Raw genomic sequence first — 11,770 nt, forward strand, 5'->3', positions numbered from 1 at the left:
ACACAGCTCGCACAGCTCGTTCTGCAATAACATTTGCATATCTGCCACAATATTACCGTATCTTCCGTACCCCCGCGAGCAGCGTGTGGGAAATACCTATTTGAGGGAGGAAATTTATGATTGCCTCGTGAGCTGCCTGCGCCTGCGCTCGATCGATTCTCACCGGGTTTGCGAGTGTCAGTTCCTTTGGTGAAATTTGTTTTCCGAAACCAAAACCGTTCCATTCAACCTCTCGGGTGAGTAGAAATGTGTGAATGAAGTGCGATTGCCTGGGGTGCAGCCTTGATGCAAAACATGCTCCTTGTTGCCTTTTGCTTCCTTATCCCCTAGAGTGGATGAGCTTGTGGAGATTAGTGTAAATAGGGAGGAAAATTAATGTTGTTTAACGAATATAAAGACATAATAAAACATTTTTTTTGGAATATGAACAAAACAGTGTAGTTTTAGAAACACCTAATTTTAAGAATATTTATGTAAAATTATAATAAAAGGTATGAAAATTTCAGTACCGAAGGGAAAAATATAATTAGGTAAGCAAAAAGGAAAAATATAATTAGGTAATTAGGTAAGATCTCTAAAACTGAAGTAATATAAAATTGAAAGATCGCCTAAAGAACTGGTTATTTGGTCCCATGTCTCTGACTATGGTTTAATGTACTGAAGATCGTGGATCAAATCTCAACTAAACCGAGGAGTCCTCGTAACTACTTGGAGCAAAAACAGTATTTTTAAGTTATAATGTTAAAAGTTGTAGCCATTTTTTCAAGTTGAAGTGGAAAATGCTGACGTAGTTCTGGTATTTTTCCTCCTTCTTACAAAATAGAATTCAAAATCCTAATAAAACATTATAAATAATGAAAACCTCTAACAAAGAAATAAAATGCTTTAAGTTAAAAAATTGTTAGATTGTTTAAGCTGACTAATAATAATAATTACTATTATCACCTTTATCCAAGAAACGTAAAAGATTGTTGCCACAGTTCCAAAACATTGATCGGTCACGATGGAGCACCGAACGGTTATGTGCACAAAATTGAAATGGATAAATAATCCATCGGACAGATCGCCAGCGCTCAGAGCGTTCGCTTTGCAAATATTGAAAACCTTGCGTCCCGTGCTTCGCCTCATCCGTCCCAGGTCTCTTCCAATCGGAATCGGAAGAGAAAACAAGGTTGGAACGAAACGGTTCATTTCGATTTTATTATTTATTTTACCTATCCCCAACCCACTGCACCCGAACCATGGGTGAAAAAATCAAATCGCAACGGCGAACGGCTTTGTGGGAGGCAAGTGAGGTGTTTTTAGCATAATATATTGATATTACCACTCGAATACGTGTAAATTGTTTTATCCGTTTGGGGCGCTTTCGACCCACTGTCTGTGTGAAGTAACTGTTGCAAACTGCGAAAGCGCCGTTGGCTACCATCGTCCACGGGGTGAAGGTGACGTATCGATTCTGGTTTCGTTTTAGTATCGGTTTGTGTTTTTTTTTTCTTTTCTCGTTCACCCATCTCTACACCCAAGCACTCAGCGAGGTGATAAGCGAATGAATCAATGCCTGCGGGATGCATCATGCAGCTGCAATGCGATCCAAACCAATCTGCCCAGCGGCGTTCGGCATTCATCTTGCGCACACCTTATGTTTGCATTGGCAAGACAATCTCACAAAAGCTTGGGCAAGTGAAAGAGATGCGACTCACCGAACTGCCTATGGGAAGTGGAGTTTTAATTTTATTGTTTGCTTTAAGCGACCCGATTGGAAAAGTAATTGAAGCATAAATCAGCCAAGATAATTCAAACAACCGGTTGAGATTTATGCGCACCACTTTTGTAGGTGCGCGCGCGTAAATGATAAATTCATAATTTAAATAAATATTTACATTTCAAACAGTGTGTTGGCTGTTGAAATCATAAATGCTAAAATTAGGAGGCAATATTTAGAACCAAAAAGGTTGGAAATAGTTATTTAGGGTTAGAATTTATGTCAAGCTATTATACTTCTTACCAAATCAATTGATAATTCCTAAAAAAAATTAAACAGTTGAAACGATCTCCAGATATAATGCTCGGCTGTACTGGAGTAAATAAAGTATGGAAATATTATATTACCAAAAATAATATTATATTTCCATTTAATTACTAAAATCTTGTTGTACTAAATCTGTTGCCTTTGAGTGAAAAACCCTGCAATTGTTGTCCTTAAATTGAAGTTGTTATACTTTCCCGTAAAAGTAAAGAAAATAAAAATTAATATACAATTCGGAACTGATTACGATGCACAAAACAAAATCCTCTCTGTTCGTATCGTATAGCGTAATTGGATTTGGAAAATTGTAGATACTTTATTATCATTATTTTCATTTAGCAGCTCGTGATAATGTCCAATATAGAAATAGAGCTCTGATTGGTATTGATTTAAGATTCGTTTCCTTTCGCTGAACATTGTTATTCGAGCTTTGGGGGGAGATTTGTGTCTCTTTCTTATTAAGTTTCTCCATAGTTTCAATCATCTCCACTAAAGAATCCAGCAATAAGAACCATCATACAAATCATATCATTTAGTATGCTGTGGCAATCATACCAACTACCCAAAAAACGTAAAAATATTTGTAGAAACTTGCCTAGCTTTAGTACCACTTCAGAAACATAAATTAACAGCAGATTGTATTCTACTCCACAAACAACAAAAGCTATCAAAAGGCGAATGATATGAACGTTGGCCGGGTTTTCACACTACAGCAAGCACTAAACCATTTCGAATTTTACTATAAAATTACGGAATCGTTGAAATATGGCATTCAAAGGCCGATTGTACATCATAGAAATGTGAATACATGCATGATTTATGTTTTTGGCAAACGCACACACTTAGTGCTTTTAGGGAGGGGGAGTTTGGAGTCCGCATTCCGCGGGCCAGTAAAGATATCGCAATGGATCGGTAGTGTGTATAAATGGTATGTAATATGTATAAATTTCGTATATATATCAACAGATAACGCTGCTGCGTACTCGAGAGCATATTAGGCGGGACGTTTAGATTTCCAATGTTATCGTTTTTTTTTTTTTTGTTTAAATGAGATGTTTTAATACCTGATTAGTAATTATGTTTTGTTCCTACCGGTAGAGTTCGCACGTTGTATTTGTTTCGTTACGTTGGAAGGTGTTACACGTTACTAGTTACTATGTTGGCTGGATCGTCCAAAGGATCCTCTTTCTCCTTCCTTCTTCGGGGTCCCTCTTACTATTTAGCGGAATGATAATATATCATTTAATCCTACCCATTCGGAAGCGGAGGTAGCAATACGAGAGTGTGCTTGAATAGCGCTTCCACAGATCATTCGAACCGCTGTTTGCTTCGGGTTTGTGCAATGCTAGTGGTGCAGTGTACTCCAATAGGAAGTAGGAATGGAAGATTTGTGTAGCATCGCGCCACATATTTGTAAGCCACATCTAACGCGGGTACAACGCATGGCTGTATCGTTTCATTCTCTTAAATATTGTGTTATGTTCATTTATTTTTTTACTTCAGAAGAACATTTACTGCTAGAATTTTTATCAATCTGTAAAAAATAAATCAATAAACATAGCATAGATAGCTTCCCAACCAAACCTAAATCAGGTCCAGTCTGGTTTAGTTTTGCTAACCCATTTTAACCTGTTAACTCTTACACACTACCAATGGCATACGGTTTGCTCTACTGCTTACTTAAACATTATATCGGGAGGGAGAATGTAGCTGGCAATCATATTCATTCAATAAAAGTGCACAATAACTACAATAAAAAGTGTCATACGAAACCGAATGGTGCTGCTACCTTTTAATTACACAATAATCAATCCACCGAATATATTGCAAAAAGAAATTCATTTAAAGCATAGCTCAGTGCGTTACTATTAAAACAATTGGACAATAGTTTACAAAGCACAACTCACCGTAAACTTAAATTGTACTTTTAAGGTCCAATAATTTAGGTTACATTCATCATTTGATTAATTTTTTTCTGAAACTTGGAAAAAAATCACAGCTTCCGTACCAGGGGGTAAAAATAGTTATCAAATATAACAATAATTTTTTAGAAATATTCGAAAACAACACACGCTAAAAAGTGGAGCTACACAAAGAAAAAGCTACTTTGAAAAATTTCTGAAATGGTCAAACAAAATCGTTTGAATCAACCAAAAAAATTTTTTTGTCATGCAAAAACTTAAATGCTCGCTTATAAATGGACGGGACAAATATAGTCGCACGGGTATTCGTACATACGTACATCGACTTAACTTCATAATCATCGATCTCGTTCTCATCACACGCAATTGTCTTTCAAAAAGTTATTGAACGCAACAGTATGCTGATAAAACTAACCAAAAAAATAGAATTACCATCTTTCCACAATAGAATAAAATTTTCATTAAAATGTTGTCAAACGCCCACCCCAAAAACATTTGATATTGAATGATATGAAATCGTGGGACATGCTTAAAATGCTCCAATACTGGAGTTACAATTAACTGTACGCTTTTCTACGAAAGATTAAATTTACGCACACAAAAGTGGAACCTTCAAAAAAGCGATTATCCATTTTCTGTGTGCTTAAATAATATGTAACACCAATCATTCAGTTTTTTTTTTCAGCTATAAAGTTGACAAAACTGCAACCACTTTGGTGACCGCTAGTGACCCATTACAGCACTAACGATCGAATGAGTAAAATCATTTTAAACTTTTCCCAACGCTACTGCCACCGCTGCTACCGGTGCCACCGTTCGGTGCATTCCCGTTGGTGACGTTACCATTGTTGGCAGTACTGTTTGAACCGTTACCACCGTTATTATTATTAACGCTACCGCTACCATTAAGACTGCCATTGGAATGGTTGTGTTGCTGCTCCTGATTGCCACTGCGATTAAGATTATTGTTCAGCGGTACGGTGGCACGTTGATCTTCCATACGGCCTCCCTGAAGGCGCATGATAAGCGAAAAGAAATCCTCATCCGGTACGGTTGCGCCACTGTTCGAGGTGGCTTTTGCTGGTGCGACTACCGGTACATCACTCGCCTCAGCATCGAGCGTTATATTTGGCGTTGGCAGCTCCGAACGTTGTTCCTCAATCCGTGAACCCTTTGCGTTGGTAAAATACACAATTAGATTTTACTGTAAGAAATATATTTTACAAATAAAACACAACTCACCTGACATCTCATCAGCATATCGAGGAACGCATCGTCCGGTGGTGTACCGAGTGCGACCGGATCCTCTTTCGCGGTCGATCCGGGTGCCGACTCGTTGTTATTCGTGGGATGGCTCATATTGTTAGCATTACCAAGCGATATCCGCTTCAATCCAGGCAACAGGGCTCGTTGTTCATCCATTCGTTCCGATTGAAAATGTGCAATCATTTCCAGCAGTACGTTCCTGTGCCAATAGAAGAAAAGCAATTAGTACTTATAGCGCCAAAGTGGGATGATTGAAGTTTCATACCTATTCTCTTTGCCCGCCGGTGGGTTGTTGCTGTTATGTTGTGTCAAAGGTTTCCTTGCAGAATCAACACTTTCGGCATGCGTTAACTAAAAACAAAACACAATCATTAGAAATAGAAGGAAATAAAAGCAACTACGTCACGGTACTAACCTTCAGCGTGCAACGCTGATCGTCCATACGCTTGCTCTGCGATCGTGTTAATAAATCGAAGAAATCCTCGTCGTTGTTTTTGAAGCTGTTTTCGCTCTTTTTCACCTTCGACGGTTGGGACGGTGGTACCTGCGCATTGGTCGTTTGATTCTCCTGCACGTTATGTTGGGCCAGCTTTTTGCCATCCGGCGTTAACTACAAAACCAGAAACGAACTCATTAGTCACTCGCATCCAATAGAGATTAGACAACGTTAGTTGCAGAGTTTTTTTTCCACGTTCCCCCAGGGAAAGTAAAGGGAAATTTTTGGCAACATTTTCTTATCTCACCGGTCTGATAAGACTGCATTATTCTGTTTGTTTTTTTTTATTACTGCCCAGCTGCTTCACCCGACCAATATGTGACGGATGATAAAACTACATTCACTTGCACCGTTCGATACGAACTTTACGCAAATGAACTAACTCCACGAACCACGAACCAATCAAAGGGTGATGTGGCTAAATCGGGGGAGGGAGTTACCTATCAATCCCGTTTCCCATGTTGCTACCGAGACCCGGTCGTTACGCATTCAACATATTCCCATCGATTATCATTGTTTGCCCTTGATTATAGCTGCCGGTGGTTGTTTTTGCGTTGGATAGACCGACCGACCGGCATTAGCGATAACGATCTCGTACACACCCGGCCAATCCCCACCACCACCTCACCTCCCCCTCATCTCCCCCTCACAGTGTTTACCGAGTGTTCGATCAAACATCGTAAAGCATACCTTAATTAGGTCTAGCTGTTCCATGCTTTGTCGACGTAAGCGATGCTGTTTGCTTGCCGCTAGAGACGCCACCTTTGCTGCTGTCGCATGCGTTTGTCCATGCAGCGTTTGCTGATTACGGTGCATGGTTCCTGTTTCGCTGTCGACGCCATCCGAGGGTCCCTTCACTACGGTGGCCGTATGTGCACCAGCATCACTACTCACACTGTCCGTGTTAAACAGCTCCGGCAGGCCAAGCATTCGGCGCAGATCGGATATGTTCATGCTGGCCGTATTTTCGCCTACCATATCGCCCAACTCCTTCGCCAGCAGGTAGTGCGAATTGGCGTAGTGTAGCGCTTTCTCGTGGTTTCCGATTGAGGTGTGAGCATTGCCAAGGCTCCAGCAGGCACGTGCCTCCCCGATACGATCGCCCAGCTCCTGCGCAATGGCCAGATGCCGCTGATGATAATCGATCGCCGTGGGGAAATCGCGCAACAGTGTGTAGGTATTGCCGAGACTGTAACACGCCTGCGCCTCTACCGCCCTTTCCGTGAGCTCGATCGCTAATGATAAAGTACGCCTGGGAAACGGAAGTAATAGGATAACATGAGTGACTATAATCGAGCAACAACAAACACAATTTTCGTCTTAAAAAAACGTTAAAATACTCCCTCTCGCGTTTCAATAACAAAAATGATTTTCCTAATACCTAATGCTTCCGATTAACCTCCACTACTCACTTGTAATGATTAGCCGCCTGCTCGAAGTGACCGAGAAAGATGTGAGAATTGCCCAGATTACTGTTTGCTCGCCGTTCGGCCGCCTTATCGCCAAACTCGCGCGCTATTCTTAACCGCTCCTGATGATGTTCGATCGCCGTCTCAAACTCGCCCAGCAGATAGTACGTGTTGCCGAGATTTCCGCACGCCCGACCCTGTGCACCACGATCGTTTAGCTCGCGCATTAGCCGCAAGTTTTGCTGATAAAAGTCAACCGCTTTCAGCAGCGAATCCTGCACCTCGGCCGAGAAATCGCCCGGATCTTTCTGGCCGAGCTGCTTTCCCTTGGCATGGTACACATTGCCAAGGTTGTACAGAGCCCGTCCCTCCGACAGCCGATCCTCGAGGACGCGCGCTATTGCCAGATGACGCTGGCAGAAAATGGCCGCTTCATCGAACCGACCCATCACCTTGAGTGTGTTGCCCAAGTTGCCGGAAGATTTAGCCTCACCTAACCGATCGTTCATCGAGCGTGCGAGCGTGAGGTCGTGCTTGTGATACTGCATCGCTTTCGTGTAATCGCCCAGGTAGAAGTATGCGTTTCCCAGCTGACTGTAGATGGCACTGAGCGTTCGCAGATCGTCCGTACCGGCCTGGATAGCGGCCTGGAAGAATGCCACACCCGCTCGACAATCGCCAGATTTGCACAGCCGTTCACCCTCGAGCGCCAACTCGAGGCACATCGAGGAACCATCGTTATTCTGTAGAAAGAACGGAAAGCGTACGATGAGAAACGACAGCAAATACAACAGTTAATTGATCTTGGCGCCCTTAGCGTACAAACGCTGCCATTCATCTGCACCCTGCTGCTTTCAACTTTCTTCCCCCATCCGGACGATGCCTCATGCGTTCATCATCGGCTTACAACAGTACCGTTTATGATTCACTGCGTCTTTATCGGATCATACGGGTGGGAGAGGAGTGAAGGATTTGAAGCAACAAATGAAAAACAGACTAGCGGCTTGTCTTTTAATTAAGCGCATCTTGACATCGCGTAGGAACGTTTCGAAGTGCTTTGGAAACGTACAAAGCAGCAACAAAAAAACTGCATCCATTCGACATATTACCTGATCGCTGGATAAATTTTCAGCACTCGCCGAAAGTGACGACATCGTACGGGCGTGTGTTGATTGGAATGTTGGAATCTTTTTTTTTGGGGGGAGACGCGTGCGATGCTTTCCAGTTGCAGCTGACGATATTCAATTTGGCAACAGCAGCAGCCAACGGCACGAAAAACGTTTCACGTTCACACCGAAAGGAAAACACTTTCCCTTGCAAGAGACGATGGTGTTTTGTTTGTTTCTCGTCTTCCGTGCGCCTCTCTTGTTCGGCTCCCTTCAATCGCTTTCTCGTTCACTCCTATACCAAGGCATTGCCTACGGCAAACATCTTCAGCAGCAACTTGTTGTTTTTTGGGGAGCGACCGGATGAAGATTCAGCTATTGCGATTAATATCGATGACGAGTATTCTAATACGCACAGTCTTTACAGTTTGTTGCACCACTCCTTCTCGTTACACTCTCAGTGCGGGGAGTATTCTTGTACCAGGTGTAGTTTACGAACACATCCTATTCCGGACATTTGATGCTATCGATGCGAACTTTGCAAACTGCTCCGAACAGAAGCCACATTCACTGTTTACGTAAAATTACAATAGCATACGTTGCGGGACAGTGGCCGCTTCCGATAGCAATCCGTGACATTCCTTGTAACATTCGCACTAGAGTTGCAATCAGCTTTTGTAGATTCTTTACACTAAATTATCGTTCAATTTCTACCAATAAACAACTACAACACGGCACCATGTCAATCTCGCCGGCCATCGATGATGACAGTTCGCTGACAGCAGCTTTAAAAAAAAGATAACGTTATTAATTTTAAATTCATTTCATTTTTAAATTGCGAGCTAATGTCGAATAAAATTATTGTTCCCAAAAGAAAACTTTTTTATATTAAATGAATAAACAATCGTTTATTTAATAGGTTCCTATTTTCATTCTACAAAAGGCAACCCAGCAAAGGCTTCCCTTATTTCTCCGTCGTCCTCCTCTGTTCGTGGCACATCCATTGGACAATCATCCTTTTCCTCCAGTTTCGTCTCGTTAAAGTCTTGCGGAATATTCAACACTGGTTCCATGTACGCTTCTCGATGTATATCGCACCATCTTTTACCCACTGCTGGAAATATGCACTTTCGAAACACCATGCAGGTTACATGTTCTAGTTTTTCGATTTTTATCCTAGAAAATCCCATCAGTCCAAGCGTGTAGCGCCAATTTTTCATCAATTTCGCATTCGCTCCCTGATGTCGGCTGTCCGGTGTTATGATAAGCAGGATTCCTTCTGGTTTTAACAAATCATACGCCTTCCGGCAGCATCGCAAACGTTGATCCGATGAGGGAAGATATTCTAGCAGCAAGCTAAAAACAATCGCATCGTAATGATCACTAGGGAACGCTGCGATGGAATGCTGTTCTTCTGAAGCAAACGGATTAGCCAGGGTTTGGTTCACTGATGCTTCTAGAAAATCACAATTCCACACCGACGAACATGCCGGTGCAATATCAATGGCCGTTACATCGAAATCCGGGAAGGATGAAAACGGATCATAACAGCTGCCTACATCAAGCAGCTTTATTCGTTCGATCGAGTACGGACGATGTTCGTAATGGTATCCAGCATCGATGGCCTGCATGACTTTATCATCCTTCTCGCGAAACAGGTACAGGAGTGGTGTTGCACCGTGGAAATAGCACCGGCAAGATGCAACAACCCATTCGATGCGACTGTTGGATCGTTTGCAACTCACTTCCATCGTCCGATCCCAGTAGCACGTGGCCAGCTTGTGCATTGCTTCTGCGTAGCTTTTCAACAAATCTTCGTCACGAACGTGTTCCTTCCATACCGTTTCCGGATCTTGTTGCTTCGCCGAATCACGCAACCGTTGATGAACGGATTTAATTAGCCCGGATAGTTCTAACTGTTCTTGCGTAGCCATCGCAAATCAAACTCGAATGCGTGTTCAGTTGGTTTCAATATGTAAACAAACAGTTAAGCCATGGACAAATCAGTCGATGAAAAATTTTGACATATGATAACAACATGAAAATTTTCACTTTAATTTTTTAACTAATTTAAGTTTTTAGGACTATACTTTAGGAAACACAAATGCAAAATTACTACTATTAGAAAAAAAATACATTTCTCAATCACTTTTTCGCAAAATCCACTACAAAGAGCGGGAATCGGCCTTGGTCGATCGAGCTTTCTCACTGGCGTGAGAACAGCTGCTCGAAATCGTTGAATTTGCTCGAATAAATTTCCTGCGCGGTTTATGTCTTGGATAAACTTTAAGAGAGCGCAAGCCCTAATGATGGGTTAAATGTTTGTTTTGCCCTCCGATTACCATCCTAACCCGGATATTAATATGGAAATGTTTAACGCCTTTAGTGCATTCGCTTTGACGGTTTATAAAAAAAAAAAACAAGGATCTGGACAAAAATGATAAGGGAAGCAAAGCAAAACTGTTTGAAAAAGCTCGCGGAAAATTCGAGGAAAACTGTTCTAACATCAGAAGAAAATTGAAGAAAATTTATTCAGTACTTCGCGGGGTTTTAACAAAAACTACAAATAAAAGTGTTAGAAAATTCATGGAGAACTGCTGGAAAACGCTGGAAAATTGTTCCAAAACCCCTAATGAACCCCTATAGTAATCCTTAAATTGATAGCTCTGAAGACAATTTTTATCTTCTCTTTGAGCAACTGATCATAAGTGCGTGCTATATAAAAAACTAGGTGTCTGGAGCCTACAGGTGATCTATGGCAGGTGTGAAGGCTAAAAAAAACAAAGTAACTGATCATGCGTCGCCATGCCTCTGATGTCACCGGTTAGCGATTTCAAGATGGCAAAAGATACAGACCGCCTCCCAACTATACACGGTAGGTGTGTACTTTAACCGTTTAGAGATGAGGCTGTTTAGGCATGAACGGTAAGGTGTATTTTTGGTGTTGTGATCTACTCCTGCATTACGATTATGCCATAGCACTGAATATGAGCCGAAATTGGAACGAATTAATGCTTCTTTTTTTCGGAAATACTGAAATCCTTTTTTATGAAATACAGCACTGAACACTACAAACTTTTTTCCTTAGATGGAAAGTTCACAATAAACTCAATCTGAACTACCCAGTCATTGTACTACGCAATGGGTCCCCTCTTCGGTCAGCGAGACAAACATTATCGTCACTGTATTTGGACGGCTCAACGGCCAAGCTTTAACCTGCCGTTGTTTGCCATTGTTTCGGTAGTAATGTGCTGTGAACGCTTGCATAATATGTGCACCAAAAGTGACGGTAAATGTGGCTTATGGGTGAACAAAAATTTCTGTCATCAGCGTGAAGCGCGAACACCTCAATCTGCAGCCGTTTCATTAGCTGTGCTAAATATTGATTTAACCAAAATCTCCCTTTAACGCAGCAGGTGTTGTTGAAGATGCTGGACACAGTTCTCCGTCCCTAGCATACCTGCAGTTTTGTGAAAGACTCAACCGTATGAGTAGATCTACTTCGTACATACTTTTCATGGGCGAAAGACGACGCAACATCAAGA

General features: G+C 41.7%; 2 protein-coding genes across 2 annotated transcripts; both read right to left on the bottom strand.

The window, feature by feature from the left end:
• Window positions 1–2,304: 2,304 nt before the first annotated feature.
• On the bottom strand, window positions 2,305–8,988 carry LOC125764476 (G-protein-signaling modulator 2). The gene is made up of 7 exons (XM_049428785.1): window positions 8,229–8,988; window positions 7,123–7,862; window positions 6,401–6,962; window positions 5,630–5,824; window positions 5,480–5,565; window positions 5,191–5,413; window positions 2,305–5,119 (listed from the first exon to the last, which is right to left on the bottom strand). Exons 1-7 carry the CDS (start codon window positions 8,271–8,273, stop codon window positions 4,712–4,714), a joined length of 2,259 nt encoding a protein of 752 aa, XP_049284742.1. The 5' UTR covers window positions 8,274–8,988; the 3' UTR covers window positions 2,305–4,711.
• A 136-nt stretch (window positions 8,989–9,124) lies between these two features.
• On the bottom strand, window positions 9,125–10,386 carry LOC125764528 (S-adenosylmethionine sensor upstream of mTORC1). The gene has a single exon (XM_049428881.1). It carries the CDS (start codon window positions 10,157–10,159, stop codon window positions 9,155–9,157), a length of 1,005 nt encoding a protein of 334 aa, XP_049284838.1. The 5' UTR covers window positions 10,160–10,386; the 3' UTR covers window positions 9,125–9,154.
• Window positions 10,387–11,770: the final 1,384 nt, after the last annotated feature.

Source organism: Anopheles funestus, chromosome 2RL, assembly GCF_943734845.2.
Source record: "Anopheles funestus chromosome 2RL, idAnoFuneDA-416_04, whole genome shotgun sequence".
In the NCBI taxonomy this organism is placed as follows: Eukaryota; Metazoa; Arthropoda; class Insecta; order Diptera; family Culicidae; genus Anopheles; species Anopheles funestus.